The sequence below is a fragment of the Egretta garzetta genome, unplaced genomic scaffold, assembly GCF_000687185.1.
Source record: "Egretta garzetta isolate BGI_Z169 unplaced genomic scaffold, ASM68718v1 scaffold33, whole genome shotgun sequence".
Lineage (NCBI taxonomy): Eukaryota > Metazoa > Chordata > Aves > Pelecaniformes > Ardeidae > Egretta > Egretta garzetta.
In genome coordinates, this window is record NW_009259250.1 from 682,428 (window position 1) to 702,578 (window position 20,151).

Here is a 20,151-nt window from a genome sequence, read left to right on the forward strand (position 1 = left end):
CTTCCCAAGGAGGTGGCTTCAAGTGAAGTCCACGGCCAGGCCAGTCTCTAGTGGGAATTATTCACTCCTTCACTCCTTTCGCTAGTGGTTTGCCAGGCACCTGGACCGGGGAGCACTCTTACTCTCCAAATTTATTGGAGACCAGCTGAGTTTTAATCATCAGCTTTTTTCATATAGACCTGGTATGGAGCACGTGGGTAGTGATGCAGCACATGCTTGGGTGTCTGTGGGCAAGGTAAAGGCACTAAAGTAGCGAAAGATGAAAACTGTAGCGTTACCTCAACGAGCTTTAATTTGGGGGAGTTGGCTATGTCCTTCTTCAGCAAAATGTGTAAAACCGCATCGTGAATGGTGAGGAAAAACATGGATGGCTTGATCTCCTCATCAAAAAATGCACATCTCTCCAGTTTCTCTAGGAAGCCCTCTGGGGGGGGAACAAAAACAAAGCACAAAGTGACCTGCAGGCCTTGAAAATGAAGACATAGTGTATCCACTGAGTGAACACAGGAATTTCTGGTGCACTGCACTGATTTATTTATTAGAGCAGATGGGTTCGTCTTTCCTAATGTGGAGAGGATGGGAAATAAATGCCCATCCGTAGTGCCCTGCTCAGTGCCAGGCAGAAGGGAATTACAGCCCCGTTTCTTCTTTAATGCCCAACCGCAGGTCTCGCAGCCCAGAGCTGTACAGCACAGCGGTGGCCGTAAGTAAAACGAGACGTTGTGCGTGGTCCTAACCTGATGGGGACAGCATGGGAGGGATGACACCTCCTCTCAGCTGGATCTGTTTGCTATCCAAGACTGGAAGGTAAAACTAGGGTGGTTGTCCGCAGCTGTGCTCAGTGGTGGACGGGGAAGGCAGCGGGACAAGGCATCCATGGCGATACCAATGGAAAGGCAAGTACTCACCGTGTGCCCCTGCAATGTAGATGTCAATGTCTATCCGGACAAATTCTTTCAAAGTCTGTTAAACCAGAAGGAGGCAGCATTTAGATACCGCTATTTTTGCTACTATTTAGATACTTCTATTATTGCTGATAACAGCCATTATGGTGATTAGCCACAGCAAATAAACAAACCACTTTAAGATATTTAAGATCTATGATGGTAAGCAGCTCTAAACTCAAACTCCACTGCACCTAGAAGTAGGATGGTCTCTTCCCATGTTAGCAGATTGGGATGATCAATCCTTTTGAAAAGGGGCAGTATTAAATATATTTAGCCCGCAGTCAAAAAGGTATTATTTCATAAATGATGTGGCTTTATTGCACCTACTTAGGAGATTGTGCTCTGGAGCCTAAGTCTTATGAGGAGCGGCTGAGGGAACTGGGGTTGTTAAGCCTGGAAAAGAGGAGACTGAGGGGAGACCTTATCGCCCTCTACAACTGCCTGACAGGAGGCTGTAGCCAGGTGGGGGTTGGTCTCTTCTTCCGGGTAATGGGCAATAGGACAAGGGGAAATGGCCTCAAGTTGTGCCAGGGCAGGTTTAGGCTGGACATCAGGAAAAATTTCTTCACCAAAAGGGTTGTCAAGCACTGGAACGGGCTGCCCAAGGAAGTGGTTGAGTCCCCATCCCTGGAGGTATTTAAAAGATGGGTAGACGAGGTGCTTAGGGCCATGGTTTAGTGGTGGACTTGGCAGAGTTAGGTTAATGGTTGGACTTGGTGATCTTGGAGGTCTTTTCCAATCTAAACAGTTCTATGATTCTATGATTCTACTTGACACATGATGAAACTAAGACTCCAAATGGTTCTGGGGAGATTTTTACATCTGGGAATTTGAGCAGAACTACAGTTACCACTAACATGGTGGGTGGTTAGTTCCTATGGAAATAGATTTACACACCCTGTGTTGCTCTAGATAGTTAGCTTTAGCTACTACTGTTTGAAAATGTTCATAGAATCATAGAATGTTTGGGGTTGGAAGGGACCCCTAGAGGTCATCTAGTCCAACCCCCCTGCAGTGAGCAGGGACACCACTAACTGGATCAGGTTGCTCAGAGCCCCGTCCAACCTATCCTTGAATGTTTCCAGGGATGGGGCTTCTACCACCCCTCTGGGCAACCCATTCCAGTGTTTTACCACCTCATTGTAAGGAATTTCTTCCTTATATCTAGTCTAAACCTACCCTGTTTTAGTTTAAAACCATTACTCCTTGTCCTGTCACAGCTGGCCCTACTAAAAAGATTTTCCCCATCTTTCCTATAGGCCCCCTTTAGGTACTTGAAAGGCCACAGTCAGGTCTCCCCCGCAGCCTTCTCTTCTCCAGGCTGAAAAAGCCCAACTCTCTCAGCCTATCCTCATAGGAGAGGGGCTCCAGCCCTCAGTTGTTGTTCTTACTGCTTTGTTCAAGGTCATCCTGGGAAGTGAGAGCAGGAGCAAAAGTGAAACTCCAGTGCTCCAACTCCCAGCCTGGTGTTTAAAGCCTTGTTTCATATGTTCATTTCTATAAAGTTTCCCAAAATCTTACCAAGTGAAGAAAGGGTGCCACAGCCCACACTCTAATTCCAAGAAAACTCAGGTTGATTATTTAACCAATTTCCTATACATTTTCTTTGGAAAATATACACTAAAATTCACATAAGCCTAAAGGTTGCCACTGACTTTCCAGTCTATATAGGAATATCCTTAAGAAGCAGTCTAAAAACACAGAATAGAATCACAGAATGGTTTGGGTTGGAAGGGACCTTTAGGAGTCATCTAGTCCAACCCCCTGCCATGGGCAGGGACACCTTCCGATAGATCAGGTTGCTCAGAGCCCCGTCCAACCTGGCCCAGAATGTTTTCAGGGATGGGGGCCTCCACCACCTCTCTGGGCAACCCGTTCCAGTGTTTCACCACCCTCATCATAAAAAATTTCTTCCTTATATGTAATCTAAATCTACTCTCTTTCAGTTTAAACCCATTGCCACTTGTTCAGTCACTACAGGCCCTGCTAAAAAGTCTGTCCCCATCTTTTTTATAAGCCCCCTTTAAGTATGGAAAGGCCATAATAAGGTCTCCCCAGAGCCTTCTCTTCTCCAGGCTGAACAACCCCAACTCTCTCAGCCTGTCCTCACAGAAGATGTGTTCCAGCCCTCTGACCATTTTCATGACCCTACTCTGGACCTGCTCCAGCAGGTCCATGCCTTTCTTCTGCTGAGGTCTCCAGAGCTGGACGCAGCACTGCAGGTGGGGTCTCAAGAGAGTGGAGTAGAGAATCACCTCCCTCAACCTGCTGGCCACACTGTTTTTGTTGCAGCCCAGAGCACGAGAGGCTTTCTGGGCTGCTCGTACACATTGCTGGCTAATGTCCAATTTTTCATCCACCAGTATTGCCAAGTCCTTCTCTTCAGGGCTGCTCTTAATCCTTTCATCCCCCAGCCTGTACTGATACTGGTGATTGCCCTGACCCATGTGCAGGACCTTGCACTTGGACTTGTTGAAATTCATGAGGTTCACATGGGCCCACTCCTCAAGCCTATCAAGGTCCCTCTGGGTGCTATCCCTTCCCTCAAGCGCATCCCTCACATGTAAACTCTCTTCATATGTTCTTCTTTCATGTGATTACTGTTTGCCTTGTGAATTAGAATTACCTTCTGGAGGACTCTCATGGCAGAAAAATCGAGGAAGGACACTGCTGAGAAATCCAGAATGATGCTGTGAATGTCGACCCGGGGCACAGTGATGTCGCGGGGGAGGTCAGCACCCCAGTTGATTTGAATGGGCAAGTCTGTCATGTTGGTGGGCTGGTCCAGCTCCTCTATCCTGTTGTTGTCTAATTCTTCATCTGACTCATGTGTATGGTTAGCCATGCAAATCAATCCTTTCTGCATTGACAGAGAAAAGTGTCATAATTAATACTTCTTTTTAAGACCCAGCCAGGATAGTAGTGCATCTTACATAAGGGCAATAGTGGTGGCAATGCAAAGCTGATATACCCATGAGATGGAGCAGGACCCACCTGCACTTTACACTAGAAAAAGTTCTGCTTTTCCCTCATCTGGAGGAGACTGGTAATATTTGCTTTCCTGTCATCAATCATTTAATCATCGTCATCATAATCAGTTAATGATGGCCTTTTATCATTCCGTGAAGTCAACAAAAATCATGCAGGATTTGGGCTGAGAGAAAACCAGCTTTATCCTACCATTAATGCAGCATGAACATCACCTCTGTGGGATCTGATCTTACCATTTGATATCAAACAAAGCTCCAGTGGGGACATACAAGCTCTGCCCACGATAAAGGTCTCTTACTGTGAGAGCCATTTAAAATCTTATTTTTGACACATGTTTATGTCATGAAGTGGCAACTTGGGGAATAGCGTATCTAATTAAGACAGGAGGCTGTGAGGCAGTTCTCTGCCACTTCAAGCCAGGGAGCTGGTTGCTTGACCCTCTTGGGTGGAGTTGCCTTACATACAGGTGTCACTTGCAGCTCTCCTTTCTTCAGCATCTTTCTGATCTTCCTTAGAGCTTTATTGCGTTTCCTCAGGACCCTCAGTGGGTTGAAGCCAACCTGCAGAAACAGCACTTTGAATAACAAAAAAACCCCCAAACCCAGTCACACCAGGGGAAGGACTCAGCACCTCCTGCGCCTTTTCTTTACAGTCACGATGAGCATGGTTTAGACCTGATGTTGCCTACCACTTTTCACCAATTCAAGCAAGGGCTCTTTTTCCTGGTTGGGAAGAAGTCTGCAGGTGTGACTACAAACCAGGCAGGCCCTCTGTGCTGGCTTTCGGACACCAGCATGGACAGCGTTATCGCAGTGACAGTGCTGTAGCACTCGCCAGTAACTCCAGCAGGCTGGTACGGTGCTGGCTAGCCCAGAGCTTGTCCTACTCATCCTCATTATGAGATGGCCACCCAGGCTACTGAGATCAGAGAGCTCACAGGTTGCATCTGCTCTGTGCCACCTGACTGCAGCGTGGGTCCTATACACATAATTTTGTTTTCTTAAGGAAGAAAACCACAGTTAATCATGCTGTCTGCGTATGTCTCTTGAACCTGTTAGCTGGTTTTAACAAAATAAGACAGAAGGTAAATTAGGCTGATAAGGGTTGCAAAAATGCTAAATTCTTGTGAGTCTTCTGACTCATCTACCTAGTGGGTGGAGGAGAGAGGTGTTAGAAGTGCCCATACTCAAAGAGAGAGAGCGGTGTGAGCATCTGCACTCACAGGAAAAACCCTTCAGGCTCTTCTGAGGTGAAAGGTGATTTCATTCAGCTTTTCTTCTGATTGTTGAGGTTATGTTCTTTGGGGCAAGATGAATAAACTAGCATTTATTGGGTGTAAATAGTATAAATGTTAATAAAATAAAATAATGCCCTTTATATTATCTATGTTTGCAGTACTGTTTTCTAAAGGACTTAAAATGTATGTACATTGTTATGGTATAAGTTCACCGTGAGTCAGGCTGTTCTCTTTCTCAGTGCATATACATGGGATTACAGTAGCGGAAACAATATTTTAATAATTCACGAAAATTCATCTTTGAAGTACGGACTGACTGCATAACTAGTAATTATTGGGAAATTGTATGCATCCTTTACATGTCATGCAATTCATACATTCAGAATGACAGCCCCAGACACTTACAGCTGTGATGAGTTTCTCCCTGAAGAATTCAATATTAGCGAAGAAGATAGGAGAAGAGCATTTGAAAATCTTCACTCCCTCTGGCTCATAGATCTGTGCAAAAGTGAAGTAAAAAAGTGAAGCAAAAGTGTCAGTAGCAACGTCTGCTATAGAAACACAATTGCACCAGGTCATAAAAGAAACATTTCTTACGTCAGTGTAATCCTTCCTGTTTCTGTAGATGTTGCTTCTCCCAACGTTAGCCAAAACGGTGCAGCTTGGGCTGCAAACAGACACACACACAGTTATTTGTACCTTCTACCGAAACCTGGCAGAAGGGAAGCATCAGAGAAAGCAACCTCAGCTGTGGTGGTAGACTGAAACGGGACCCCACATCCAAGGGTTTACACCCGTAAATAATTTTTCTATACACGGTTTCTGGACTGACCAAGGCACTGGGCTGTTGGCCTTCTCTGTATAGGGGGAGTTAGTTTAGAAACAGGAGGGGAAGTTAATTTATAAACAGGAGGCTCTGAGGTGTCATCGCGTCCAACAAGTACTCACATCTGGGAGCGGATCACCACAGTCAGTAGCTGGAACGCCACGGCGGCTGCTAGCCCAATATCCAGGCCAAGAAAAACAGCAGCTAAGAAAGTCACCACCCATATAACCTGTAACGAGCAGGTGGATGGCAGCGGTTATGAGCATGTCAAGGACCTGGGTCAGGAGCCCAGGGTGGGAGCAGCAACAGATCTCAGATCTGATCCAGGCTGGCTGTCAGCCTTTGGCGAGGAGTTTCATGTTTCCTAGTTTTTTTTCTTGTAAAACAAGGCCAGACTCACTGACCAGGAAGTGTTTCTAGGGGTAACAATTTCTATACAATAAAGGCTTAGAGTAATAGAAGTGTGGATATTCTATAGGTGGTTCACTAAACACTCAGTAAAAATCCAGCAGAAAGGCACGGTTGCAAGTAAATGAGGATCCAGGTCAAGCTGAGGTGTAAATGTGCTTTGGTTATCACAACAGGCAAATGGAGGTGCTGTGAATGTACATGACCAATAAGCAAAAATGGCTAGATAATACTGAGTGGTTTTAAATAAGAGATCTCAAAGCATTTTCATGTGGTAGATAACTTTGGTCACTAGGAAAACGGAGGCCTGGAACCAGGAATTGGCTGATGAGGAAGCCAAGAGCCTACATTTTTCAAACGTTAGAGGTAAGCGGTCCTGCCTTCCAGCCTCAAGCTTTGCCATTTGGAGAAAACCCTTCAAGCCATGGTCGTCACTTGTTTTTTTTGCTGTGTAACCTCCACCTAAGGTCCTGCATGAGCATAAGAAAGCGTCCCCGAACGTGTAGCCAATGCAGCGGGTATTCAGATATTTTTCTGTAACTTCTTTCTCTATTTGATTTATGCAATGAACTGTATTTTAATAGATTTTGATGAAGTGGATGAAAATTAACATTGCCAAGAGAAGTTAAGAGTGAGAATTGACCCAAAATAGGTTGGACAAAATGGAAAACATGAGCAAGGGGTATAAGAGCAAGAAAGGCATGCCACTACTGTACTTCCCATTTAGTGAAGTAAGGCAGGTATAAAAATAAAGATAACCTGAAAGCAAATTTGCATCATAGATTACTTTCCCAGACTGCTTAATTGCTGAATGCTCGTGAGACTCAACTTACACAGTCGTACTTGTCCTTTCTCCATAGGATGCCTACTTCCTTGAACTGCATGAGCATTCCTTTCAAGTTGCCAAGAGCCAAAGATGCAAGAACTGACTGTTAAAAAGACCAAAATACATGCTGAATTTTAAAGCAAACAAAGCAAATGTTGAACATTGAGACTTAGAAGGTCATACAAATAGGGCCAAAGTGCAGCTGAAAGGCCAGGCAGCTCCTCACGGTGTGTCACTTCTGCAAGTGGGGATGCCCCCTCCACTGCACTGGAGCCTCCCTAGCCCTGATGCAGCGCAGGTGTCTGACTTGAGGCTGCAAATCCCACTTATTTTTGGCACCTAAAAGCTGGTGCTGTGATGTTTGGTGTTTGGGAACTTGTGTTGCCTTTGAGGGACCACATGTGGTGGTTATCTCTGACATGATCTGGGAAGAAGAACCAAGCTTTGCAAAATCCTGTTTGGCTCCCACTGAAGCCTACGGACACTCCCAGTGTCTCTTAGAGCAGCCCTGTCTTTGACAAGCAGGAGGAAGCCTAGGTAAAACCACTGAATACCTTCTGTAATGGTGCCAGGAGAAATCCAATGGCCAAGATCACAATCAAGACGATGATAGCTGAGATAATGCCAGCAATCTGCATGAGAAAACAATTCCACCGTGCATAAGTGCCCAAAGGCATTGTGGTCATCCAGGAAAAAAAAGAGAGCTTTCTTACATTAAATGCCATCATGATCTGTTTTCTATACCTGTGTTTTGCCTCCTGTGCTCTCCTGTACACCTGATCTTGACAGAGCAGTGCTGGAGGCAAATCCTTTGAATGATCCACCAACTATATTACCCAACCCAAAAGCAATTAGTTCCTGAAATACAAACAGAAGAGATTGTTCTTAAAAGCTAGTTCATGACAGTTATTCACAAGGCAAAGTATTCCTAAAATTACTTGCTTACCATTGACAAATGCCATTGACAATACTGACATCTGTGTTACCCACCTACCTGGTTGCCATCTATTGGGTAGTCATGCTTGATGGAATACACTTTAGCCACTGAGAAGGCTACTGCAAACCCAACGATCGCGATGGAAATGCTGTCGCCGATACACTTTTGGAGGACGCCTACATCAGGTGCAACAGGTGCTTGAAATCTGAAAGACAAAAAACTCTCCTCGTTAAGGATATGCCCAAGGAGACAAGTTGTCAAGCAAGTGGGCCAGCTCATACTGTCTTAGCCGAGCACTTTGGTGAGGTGCAACACATCATTGCGGATCTGAACCCTGTAAAACTTCGGGGAATCCCTGGCCGGGACAGGGGCTCTGTTTACTTGCACTGGGCTCAGTTTGTGTCTCAGCAGGTTCATGTACTTGGCCAGGACCAGCCACAGCTTATTTTGTCTGAGGTGCATGCACAGTTCTGCCTTCTAGTTATGCATGGATGTAAGATCTGACACGGTGCTGGGACCCTGGCACGGGCAGTTTGCACACGGAAGGATTTCACTTAATTATGACCAAAAAAAAAAATCCCTGTATGATTCAGTGAAGCACTTCAGACAGCTAATACTTACTAACTCAGGTAATATTGACTAGTCTCTCAGGCCATCTGCTAGATGTTTTAGCTTTAACATTTCCTGCTCCTTTGATCAGGGGCTTTTGCAGATCCTAGGGAGAATTCTTCTCTGGGCTTCCCCCCCATTTCCTGCAGTGACCTGATATCTGAAGAACAGATTCTTGAGCAGAAATAGCTGATCCTCTGCAAACTTCATCCACTGACACCTCTGGGGCTACAAGATGCAATCGAGAGTGCCCTGCTGTCCTAGTTAGTAAAAGTCTTCCTCCCTCTTTTTAACTTAATGTGGGCCTATTAATTCTTAGGTCAAAATTCTGGCATAGCTGGATATACTCTATATACAAATATATATTCTCTACATGGATATACTCCTGGAGGAGCAGAGGTTGAGGCCTCCTGAGGATAAGAGTGCCTGCGGAGACGCTGGCAGCTGGTCACAGGGGACCATGCCGGAGGACTGTACCGTGTTGTGGTGGCTTCCCAGGGCCAGCGGTGGCTGCTGAACTGTGTGTGCACTTCATCGGAAATGAAGGGGTTCGAGAGTAAGTAGCTCAGTAAAAGGGACAAATATTAACCCACTGCTCAACTGCCTTAGAAAATGAAGCGTGCGATCATTTCATATCGCAATATATTCTTTGCTGTGTAGATGTGGTCTAGTGAGTCTTTTATCTATTGAAAGCGTGGTCTCATATTGTTGAGAGCGAAATGTTTATTTACCTACCAAAAGAAGACGAAGCAGATAATTTTAATCAAAATGCAGAGCTGAACCGATTTAGCACTGACAAACTGAAGAGAACATTTTGCTCCACCGGTGAATTTTAAGCAAATCACTTACCCTTCCTGTAGTGTTCCAACGACAGCCACATTAAATTTTTCTTCAAATTCAATGAAATAGGAAATCAGTGCTGCTAAGACTGTCTGAAAGATAATAAACCGCACCTCCATTAGGCACATTCAAGCAAGAGTATGAAGAAACTATTAAAACCCATTTCCTTCCCTCTCCCACATGCCCTCCAGTCTCATCACTAGCAGCAGATTTATGCCCCAAGTCTGCATATCTCTTTGCTGTTCAGATGTCATCCCTGAACCCCCTCACAGATATGGGTTTGCATTCATGAATCACATGGAGAATATACCAGAATATCTCAGTAACACCAGAGAACATCCCACCCAAACCCAGGCATTTTCTGACAAAGTGCTGTAATAACTCTGGGGGAAAACAAGCGCCACCTGCATCTCTAGCAACATCCTCCAGGGCTTTAGGAGCTTGCTGCTCGTGTGAGGCTTCCCCCACCCCACTGCTGCTCGCCGGGGGCAAAACCCTCTGCTGCTGCAAAGCAAAACTGGTTTGTGCTCGGCCACGGATGGCCAGGGCTTCAGTGCCATGCTTTCAGGTGCGGTGCAGAGTGGCCTGCAGCCTGATGGTGCCAGAGCCAAGTTCATCCAACGAGAAAATTCATAGTTTCTAACATCTTACTCACTACAGATGTACCCAGTGAAGAACAGCTAAATAGAGGTAAAGCATCTCCCAATAGCTGATGAATGCTGTCAATTTTTCCTTATAGGTAAAATGATAACCCCTCATTTAACACAGAACAGGAGAAGAAATAGTTAAAAGGCTGCTTCTTGTGTCACTATGGTGATGGAGCAATTGCAAAATCAAAGAGAGGTGACTGTTACCACAAGGAGTTCGATAGGGATGGGAGTTGGTAGCTTTGTTTTGTATCGATCATTCATTTCTTTCACCACAAACACGATAAGCAAGACAAGAAGGGATGTGACAAGGTCAGCGATGTTTGTTTTTGTTATCTGGCTGAAAACGCTCTCCAGAGTCTGCAAAATCAGAAAGAAACGTGGTGCTTTAGAAATAGTAGCGCCCTGGCACAGTAGCACTATTCCGTCCGCAAGAGCCTGTATCTCAGTTGCTCTAAGGATTACGGCGGTTGGGATTTATTCCCTATGGCATGACGTGGATTGCAAGCCCCAATGAATGTGCATGTGCATCATCCAAACGATGAAAGCATCCATGAGAAACCCTTTCCACTGGCCTCCCCCTGAGGGAGGGTGGGAGCAACGTGCACATGAGTGTGTGCTGTAGGGAACGTGAGCAATGGGAATTGCTGAGCAGGTGCTTCCCTCCACTCCTTCCTCTCCTTCTCCTTCCTCCTTTCTCATCCAACAGCTCTCACACAGTCATAACCACATTAAATATATATAATATCAGTCTGGCAAACATGAATAATTAAATGTTTCAGGAAAAGTCGAATGCTTAATTAAAATATACTAACACACAATAGAAAATATTACCAAATCAGCCCCACAGGGTGTAACTTGGTATTTGGTTATAAGTTTAAAGATTGGTGATGTACTAATAACACATCTCATATTTTCCTCTCATGTTTTCTCCTGCTTGGCTATGTTTAAGCTGAGCTCTGTTATTTCTGCCTTGTGATATATGGTCAGATATACATCACAGGTTCAATAGCATTAGCAAATAACAAACAATTATCACTTACATAGATAATGCCAAATGGTTTGTTAAAGCCAGGGACAGGTAGTTGAAGCATGAATTTCAGCTGAGATACCACAACATGGATAGCTGCAGCAGTCGTGAAACCGCTGATTAATGAATGTGACAGATAAATAACGATGAATCCAAACTGCAGAATTCCCAGAAGCAACTGAAATTCAAAATTATCATATGTCAGTGGGATTCATTCGCGCTTTTAAGCAAGCTCTGCAACAAAGAGAACTGTCTTTAATGGAAACAAAGATTTTCACCTAATCCCACACATCCAGTGCTTAAGGAAAATACAGTCACCAGACTTGCAATGAAAGTCGAGATTTAGCAACAAGGGGCTTAGGACTAATAAAAGTAATTGTTAGAGCAGTTAAAACCTATGGAATAGGTTTTATTATTATTAGCTATATTTTATAGCTAAAATAAACATCCTTAGTCTTAGGGTTTTCGGTATGCATCTTTTTACAGGGTACCAGTGTTTCATGAAGTACAAACATATTAATGTATCAGGAAGGAACTGTAGGAATTCTACATGAGAAAGGAAGGAGGAACTGTTTTTTCTGAAAAGAAGAATGCAAATACTTCACTATTATGAGATAGAGCTTTTATTCCCCTTGGTGTGTCTGCATCATTCATGTGACTCTCACAACTACACTTTTCCTATCCAGTAAATTGGGTTTTCCTGTAGGTGGGATGCAGCTGTGTGGGCTGTAGGCTCAGGCCTGGGTGAAACCAGGGATTTCGCAGCATGAATCAGTGCCTGGTCACTGGAGGGGGGCGGATGTCTCCTGATCAGTGATCCAAGGTCAGTTACGTGGGAAGAGGAAGGGAATTACTTTGGTGACTATACCAGAAGAAAACAAAGGGGAAGGCCAGTCCAACATCCAGCTACTCACATACGTGCATATAGGCACAAATGCACACACACATTTGTTTACCAACCTGAAAAATCCCCGAAAGGAAGGTTACAGATGCAGCTACCATCACCCTCTTTTCATCTATTTCTGATATATTCATGGAAGTGTAATTTCTAGCACTGTCATCGGGGACCAGCCTGATGACGGCTCCTCCCACCATCAGGCTCAGGACCGGGAAGGGACCTGGGCAGCACAAGGCGTTCATTAGACCTGAGAGGGCAGCGTGTACTTCTTTCCAGGGATGAGGGCAGTCAGTGTGCCCGAACTTACCCACTGAGATATGTCTAGATGTGCCAAAGATAAAATAGACCAGAACAGGGAAAAATGCTGCATAGAGTCCATAACCAGGGGGGACATTCACCAGCAAAGCAAAGGCGAGACCTGCAAGAACAGAGACCCAGGGAAGGTGACGTGTGTGTCAGGCTGAAGCCTGCAGTCCCTTTGCACCTCCTTGCATGCTTTTCCCACAGGTACCTTGCAGGACAGCCACGAGCCCCGTGTTGATGCCAGAGATGATGTCACTCAGGATCCACTCCCTGAAGCGGTAAGCTGGCAGCCACGAGAAGATGGGAAACAAACCCAAGGCAATTTTTTTGACCCTTTGTGAGGAGCAGCTGTAAAGATAGAAGAGGACAGAGCTCTGTCAGTGAACGACTCAGCTGAGTTGCAGCCTGTCTTGGGAGGGGAACCAAAGGGGGAAGGATTCAAAGGTCAAAATCTCACCCAGACACAGCCCTGATCAACCTGCTCTGCCAGCTGTGCTTCAAGGAGGACAGTGGCCTCCAGAGGTCCCTTCCAACTGAAATTTTTACAGAATCAAAATTTTTATAGAATAGTTTGTGGGGGAAGGGACCTTTAAAGGTCATCTAGTCCAACCCTCCTACAATAAGCAGGGACATCTTCAACTGGATCAGGTTGCTCAGAGACCCATCCAACCTGGCCTTTCATGTTTCCAGGGATGGGGCATCTATCACCTCTCTGGGCAACCTGTTCCAATGTCTCACCACCCTCATTGTAAAAAATTTTGTCCTTATACCTAGTCTGAATCTGCCCTCTTTTAGTTTAAAACCTTTACCCCTTGTTCTATTGCTACAGGCCCTGCCAAAATGTCTGTCCCCATCTTTCTTATAAGCCCCCTTTAAGTATTGAAAGGCTGCAATAAGGTCTTCCTGGATTCTGTGCTGCCAAGTACCCAGGAAAAGAGAAGCTGCCTGGGATACAACTGTAGGGAAGACTTTTAAGGGTAATAGCAGCTAAAATTCTTTAGAAAAATCTGACATTGCATTTGGTTAATGAGTTTTCATTTGCTTTGTTGGAATCTGGGACAGAAAGTGTCAGGATGGAGCTCATGCTGTCTGAGGGCGGCAGTTCTGGCTGTTTCTCAGAATCATAGAATTGTTTAGGTTGAAAAAGATCTTTAAGGTCATCAAGTCCAACCGTTAACCTAACACTGCCACCCCACCACTAAACCGTGGCCCTAAGCACCTTGTCTACCCATCTTTTAAATGCCTCCAGGGATGGGGACTCAACCACTTCCCTGGACAGCCCATTCCAATGCTTGATAACCCTTTCGCTGAAGAAATTTTTCCTGATGTCCAATCTAAACCTCCCCTGGAGCAACTGGAGGCCGTTTCCCCTCATCCTATTGCCCGTTACCTGGGAGAAGAGACCAACACCCACCTGGCTACAGCCTCCTTTCAGGCAGTTGTAGAGGGAAATAAGGTCTCTAGACCTTGTTACATCCACATTTAAAAAATAAAAATAAAAAATCTCCTTACCGAAAATATAGTTTCAGGTGATCCCAAAAGGTTTTATGGTATCTGTGCAATTTCTCATGCTCTTCATCGAACAAATTCTCTGAGTACACAGGTCTGGCTACAACATACTGGTTGCCCACAGGCTCAACCATTTCTCCTGAAATGTCAGGCGAGGCTGGTGACTTGTGTGTGCTTCTCTCTGGCCTTAGTCACTCAAAAACCTGAAATGAAGAACGGGGTTAGCTCCTTATGTACTGTGGGGCAGGTAGCTGTAGCATAGATGAATGAACTCCAAACTGAGCGTTACCACCTTTGAAGATCAAAAGAGAGATGGTTGAGACACCCGCTTCACTTTGCCAAGGTGATCTCCTGCCCCCTCCTCCTCCCCTTGCAGGGCAGTGTTTTGCTGGAGCATGAAGTATTTTTTTCTAAAGATCCAGCCAAAAAGTGGACAAGATGGATTTTGAGTTAATTTATCTCCGAGTCAGCCATCTACAACTGAAAACTGCCTCTCTCAAGGGAGACTAATTCCTTAAAGAACAAAGAAGTGGATCCCAAGCATTTTCTCTTTGTGGCACCGCTGGTAGGGCTGGGAGCTTGCTGGAACCCACAGACATGTGAGGGGAAAGGCAAGGCTCAGCCGTCCTCTCTTGGACTCAGAGACAGCACTGAACCTTTCAGCCTGGGTCTGTGTGACCAGGAGGTTAGGCTGAGTAGTAAAAAATCATGGTGTTGCTGCTCGTTAAGTTATTTGTAGGATTTATTTCCACAGGTTGTCTGGACAGCTTCTCCTCCACTTCATGCTCACAAACAGTTGTTGCAATGTCTGACCTAAATACTATTTTCTGCTGTGTCCCAACCCACATTCACATGTTTGTGGTGAATAGAAACTGTCCTCGGTCACTCCAGAAATGACCCTTGAAGCCCGCCTTACACATGAGAAGATTCAAGATTAATTTCAGTCGATACACTGGGTATTTTGCAGCAATTAATTGATGCCATCACCATGCTGCACACTGTGCTGTTACATTTCTCTCAATGCCTTACATTCTTCCCACATTAAATTCACCTAAATAAATGTATTTCCTAAAAACTTTTATCTCTGCTGTAGCCACCATTAAATATTTAATACAGTACTAGGCCTAGACAGGAGCTGTGGGACTTGCTCTTGGTAGTCCTAGTTGGACTAGATGATCGCTGTCAGTCCCTTCCAACTGAACTATTCTCGTTGAGTCCAGTCTAGGTTATTTTCTTTTCACTAAGATGCGAAAAGGTACTGTAGGATGCTGATAACAGAGTGGTTCTCTTTGTTTTCTCTCCCCTAGTGATTTCAAATACTCCTTAATGCCTTGGTGCTTGCTGGTGGTCTCATGAGAGATGCCCAGCCAACACGAGTTCCTCGCCCAGATCTATCACCTGACTTGTGCTGAAACAGCCTATGTGCATTTCTAATTCAGACCTGTGTGTACTCAGTATCTGGAGATATCACAGGACGGATTTTTCAAGTGGCACTAAGCAGTTTGCATAGTTATGAAGAGATGGAAAGCTTTCGACAATTTTGGCATTAAAATGTGAATCCCATCCTGAAACTTTGCTACAGGTCAGGGCCCATTACAGATGAATTTCAGTTATTTCGTTTTAGTTTCCTCCTAGTTCATTCTGGGGAAACTCATGGATGTGTAGAAGTCCAAATAATGTCAGTTGAACCCCTTAGATATGGTGGGTTTGTTGATATACTATTTTTCCACAAAGGATTCACTATTTTGGCAATGGGTTAGACATTTTTACTGCCTGTTTTAGCTTTAAAAAATTAGATCTGTAATATTTTCCCAGACCAGGTGCGTAATTATTATAACAGAGTAGTACTCAAAATCTAAGCTCATCCAAGACCCTGATCCAAAGTCAGTTAAAATCATACTCCAGTCTTGGAATTCTACATTACTGTCACTCCCTCCATTGGGATCAGAGCTCCAAACCTGAGGCTGATGAAATTTCAGTGAAAAAATTGGTTACTTGAGTTCTTTCTCTGATAAATCTCGGTGTACTTAGATCTGCAGGATGAAGATTTATCTATCAAAGATTCTAGAATTGCTCTGTTTCCTAGTCTGAGTATCAGTCTTTTAGACTTCATGGCGCAGAGAGGAATATTGCCGAAAGCCCTGCTGAATAGCTTTGTTCATTACAATGTCAGGCACAAGATGTACTATTTGTACCCTTTGGCGTGTTCACAAGCCAGAAAAATAAAAGAAGTGCATGGGTGACTCTTTCATTTCAGGTTTCCCCAGTGCTGCAGCTGCTGTAGCTTTTCTGAGGACTTCAGTTCTCACTCCTGCCCCTTGCCCAGCCTTTATTCTTTCCTCAGGCCAATTTTAATGCCCTGATCTCAGGGAACATACAAGATGCCTCTTTACAGCTCTCCCAAACTCCTTTGGTCTGTTAGTGGTGGTCATGTTGAAGGTGTAAGTATTTCACACGTCTTTTTTCCTTCCTGATAGAAACCCCAATTTACCAACTCTCCTCCGCGTTATCTTTGGGTCGATGGCTTAGAGCTACAGAAGGAGACCTGGAACCTCACCCGGAGGGTCTCATCAAGCTGAACCACGTGACCGTGAGTCCGCTGTAAAGACTATGGTGCCACGTGGCATTACTCAAATTAAGTTTAACCAAGCACCAGCCTGAGCACCTGAAGTGTGGTGTGAGGTGCCTTCAACCTGTTTCCTGAAAGGTAAATGAGACCATATGGTGCGGCACCTTGCTGCAGTTAGATGACCAGCGCTGCAAGTCACCTGCTAGTTGAGCTTTTCTCATCTCATTCCCTCTTCCATGGGCTCTTCCAGCAGCTATCAGCTACCATAACTTCAGCCAGCATTGCCTTCCTCTTGCTCACTCTCATTTTCTTCCCAAATATGTTTAGAAAGGTAGGGACATTTTTTCAGCTGTCAGCACCATTACTTATTTTACATGTTTCAAAGAAAATGGGGATATTGTCATGAGTACCAGCATAGTGGATGCTAACATCCTCTGCAAATCCCCTAAAGGAGAGCTCCTTACTCCAGTAACACACACTGCCTTCCCAGAGTGCTCCCATCATTAAGTCCTTGGACATCTTGTGGGACATGACCAATTAGCGCAATTCTTCTGATGACTTCTATTATGTGTCCACCCGTCCGTGGGGAACAGGAGCACAGACCAAGCTTACACCACACAGCTATCGTGATAACAACTTTCACTTGCTATTGGCCAAGCCTAGGTCTGAACTGAAACCCCAGAGATAACATTCTGGTTCAGTTTTATTCCATATAGCCTCTGATCCTGTGCTCATGGCCAGCAATTAACAGCATTACCATCTCTCACATGTAAAAAACCTCCAGCTCCATTGCTAATTCCCCATGTTTGTGAACCTTTGGTAAAGCATATTTTGATGTGTGTCATTTTGTTGAGGGGATTAGCAAAGGGATACTTTTTCCCCTTTATTAATTTATCCTAAATATTGACTCACATGTACACAAAAATCTGGGAACTTTAAGCAAATATTTAAATATTAACATGCTTCATCCCACTTTTCAATCTGTGTATAGACACTCACAAACTCTATTCATCTACAATATAAATATTTGAAAAATACAAACAAATTCCACAAGAGAACCTTTTAAATTTTACAAGAAATACCGCACATGATTAGAAGCATTTAATTTTTAAGCATTACTTCACACATCCATATACAGACTGGCAAGTCAAAATCATACCTGACGTGTCTTCCAGGAAGCTCTTCAGAAGAAATCACACCAAGATTTTATGGAAAAAGATATCCTTGAAATTTTCAGAGGCAGTGCAAGTATCTTGTGCTGTTCTTCATTTGAGAACCTCCCTAAATACTGGCAGCACTTTAATAACTAACTTCAGTTAACTTTTACAAGAAAAGGAAGATTTCACTGTGGCCTTGACCGTTGAGCCTATCCTCAGGAGGGATGATAAGAGTCATTTCTTAAAGTTCTCTGTGATATTGCTTAACTTTGGCGAACTGTTTCTGATTGGCCTGCAGAGACTAATATGGGAAAATAGAGATGAATAAGGACTGTCTGTTGCAATCCTGTGCTGTGCATCTGCCAGGTTTCTCTTGAGCATAGTGGAAAGTGGTGACCAGAGCTCAGCTGTGGTATCCTTCAGTTCTGAAGGAGTGTGACTCAGTGGTAAGGGAGATGGGGCTGCTGGGCATGCCAGCTCTGAGCACGGTATGCCACTGTGAACCTTCCTCCCAAGCACCTTTAAGGGACCCTAAATTGTCTTTCCAGAAGCAATTCCTGTATGCTCAGATCATTGCCAAAAATAGCCTTTGCAGGGATTTCCAACAGCCAGCTGTGACTTGGTGGAGCTGACGCTGTGGCATTCTGTGAGAGCCAGTGGAAAGGTGCAAACCATGCATGCAGCCAAGTGTTGGGTCACGAACGTGGTGTAGGTGGGTTGGGCTGTCCTGCAGGATCCTGCTCCCCTCATATAGAGGAACCAAGGGAAATCATCCTGCCTAGGACAAAGTAAGCCTTTGTAAACATTTCCCTGAGTTACCTAAAACCACCAAAGGAGATATAGCTGAAATAATATTTTGATGCCTCAGACTACAACTTCAGTAGCAGGTGTCCATGTTCAGGAGAGCAGTAAACCCTCAGTGCTCAGGTGCTGAGGACACCATAGCATCAAAGTTCTCTGATGAAAAGCATTCTTAGGACCCTTTTCTTAGGTCATGGTACCACAAACACCTAGAAATGCTTCAGTTGTTGATACCCATGGTATCAGGAAGGTCATGGGCTGCCAGGCTCCTTAGGGCACTCCTCTGGGCTGGAAGCCAGGGTTTGCCTTAGCCTTTGGGGGTTTGAAGTCACAGACCATGCCCCTGAAGAAAGAGTTTTCCTGGTGAATGGGCAGGGCATGAGGAAGTACCCTGGAGGGACAGTCACACACATGGGTCTAGGAAGAGAAGAGGCAGGAGGAGCCTGATGCTCTGCTCTCAGGTGGTTTACACATATTTCAGTCAATGATTAAACCAAGAAGTGGTGGAGCAAGCAGGACCCCACTATCTGCCCCTGCAAAGTGTGAGCTCTATTACCCTATTCCATCAGGGTTTCTCTCCTGTGCTTTAGCAGTCTTTATGCACCTCAGGTGCTTTTGAAAGTTGGAGCTGCACTTCTAACCAAGACCATAACCAACTGGGAAAGCATGGCCTTTTCTGCCAAGGCAGAGCAGAAGAGGAGGAAATGAAAATTATTGCTCTGTCCCTCAGGCAGCCCCAGAAACACAGAGAGTTCAGTGCCATAAATCAGTCACAGCCTGATCCCTTGCTGACTCTCAAGTATTCTTGGTTTCCTCTTGTTTTCATGGGAGCTGAAAACTACCCACAGCTCTTGAAAACTGCTTGGTGAGCTGAGCTCTGAAGGGCTTCATGTGTGCTGCCTCCCGCCCCAGCCAGGATGGGGAGGGAGGAACAAGTGGCTGGAGGGAGATAAAGCAGTAACGAATTGTCTGAGTGGCTGGAGGGAAGATATTTTTCACAGAGAGAAGAAAACAGTTCTGCCAGAGATGCATTTTACTTGTCTTGTGAAGAGCTCCACGTCTTTCTTTAGCGTTAAATAAACACCAGTACCGATACTGGGAGATTAGCTGGCTGAGAATGTGGATAACAGCATCAGCCCATGCCGATTTCTAGTGTTTCCCAATGTTTTCCTTCACCATGTGCTGTATAAAGTGTCTGTTCTCATGTGCAGTTTTCTGGCCACGTCCTGTCTTCTGTTGCCCATCTGGTCACCCTGCTGCCAGGTTCTGCCCCAAAAACTTCAAGGATGATATCTCTCACAATACTGTCTGCTGTGATGGTTCTAGTGCAAAACACTCTGAACTCAAGTACTTCCAACCCTTTCAGATACAGCACTGCTCTACTTGGGCAGCTCAGTGGGTAAAATAAACACGTTATGCTTTGCTCAGCAGTAAGTGCGGTAGTCAGTTTGGGCATGCACCACTGGTGAGTATCAGTTTCTCGTTCCTGTTTTGGAGGAAGGACAGGGACTGCAGCCTGTGGGTGGCATCCTCGGGAAGATTTGAAGCCCCTACTTAGTACTGAGGGCTACTAAAATGATCTGAGACTGGAGCACCTCTCCTATGAGGATAGGCTG

General features: G+C 44.9%; 1 protein-coding gene across 1 annotated transcript in view; it reads right to left on the reverse strand.

The window, feature by feature from the left end:
- The window catches only part of SLC26A3 (solute carrier family 26 member 3), a 15,492-nt gene extending 1,350 nt beyond the window's left edge, over positions 1-14,142 (reverse strand). The window contains exons 1-18 of the mRNA XM_009636066.2: positions 14,012-14,142; positions 12,708-12,847; positions 12,504-12,614; positions 12,259-12,416; positions 11,312-11,476; positions 10,476-10,628; positions 9,631-9,713; positions 8,230-8,377; positions 7,980-8,093; positions 7,790-7,867; positions 7,243-7,338; positions 6,124-6,230; positions 5,773-5,842; positions 5,581-5,673; positions 4,403-4,498; positions 3,574-3,807; positions 909-963; positions 279-424 (exon numbers count right to left, since the gene is read on the reverse strand). Of these exons, the coding sequence (XP_009634361.1) occupies positions 279-424; positions 909-963; positions 3,574-3,807; positions 4,403-4,498; positions 5,581-5,673; positions 5,773-5,842; positions 6,124-6,230; positions 7,243-7,338; positions 7,790-7,867; positions 7,980-8,093; positions 8,230-8,377; positions 9,631-9,713; positions 10,476-10,628; positions 11,312-11,476; positions 12,259-12,416; positions 12,504-12,614; positions 12,708-12,847; positions 14,012-14,142 (2,178 nt within the window). The remainder of the gene's footprint in view (positions 1-278; positions 425-908; positions 964-3,573; positions 3,808-4,402; positions 4,499-5,580; positions 5,674-5,772; positions 5,843-6,123; positions 6,231-7,242; positions 7,339-7,789; positions 7,868-7,979; positions 8,094-8,229; positions 8,378-9,630; positions 9,714-10,475; positions 10,629-11,311; positions 11,477-12,258; positions 12,417-12,503; positions 12,615-12,707; positions 12,848-14,011) is intronic.
- Positions 14,143-20,151: the final 6,009 nt, after the last annotated feature.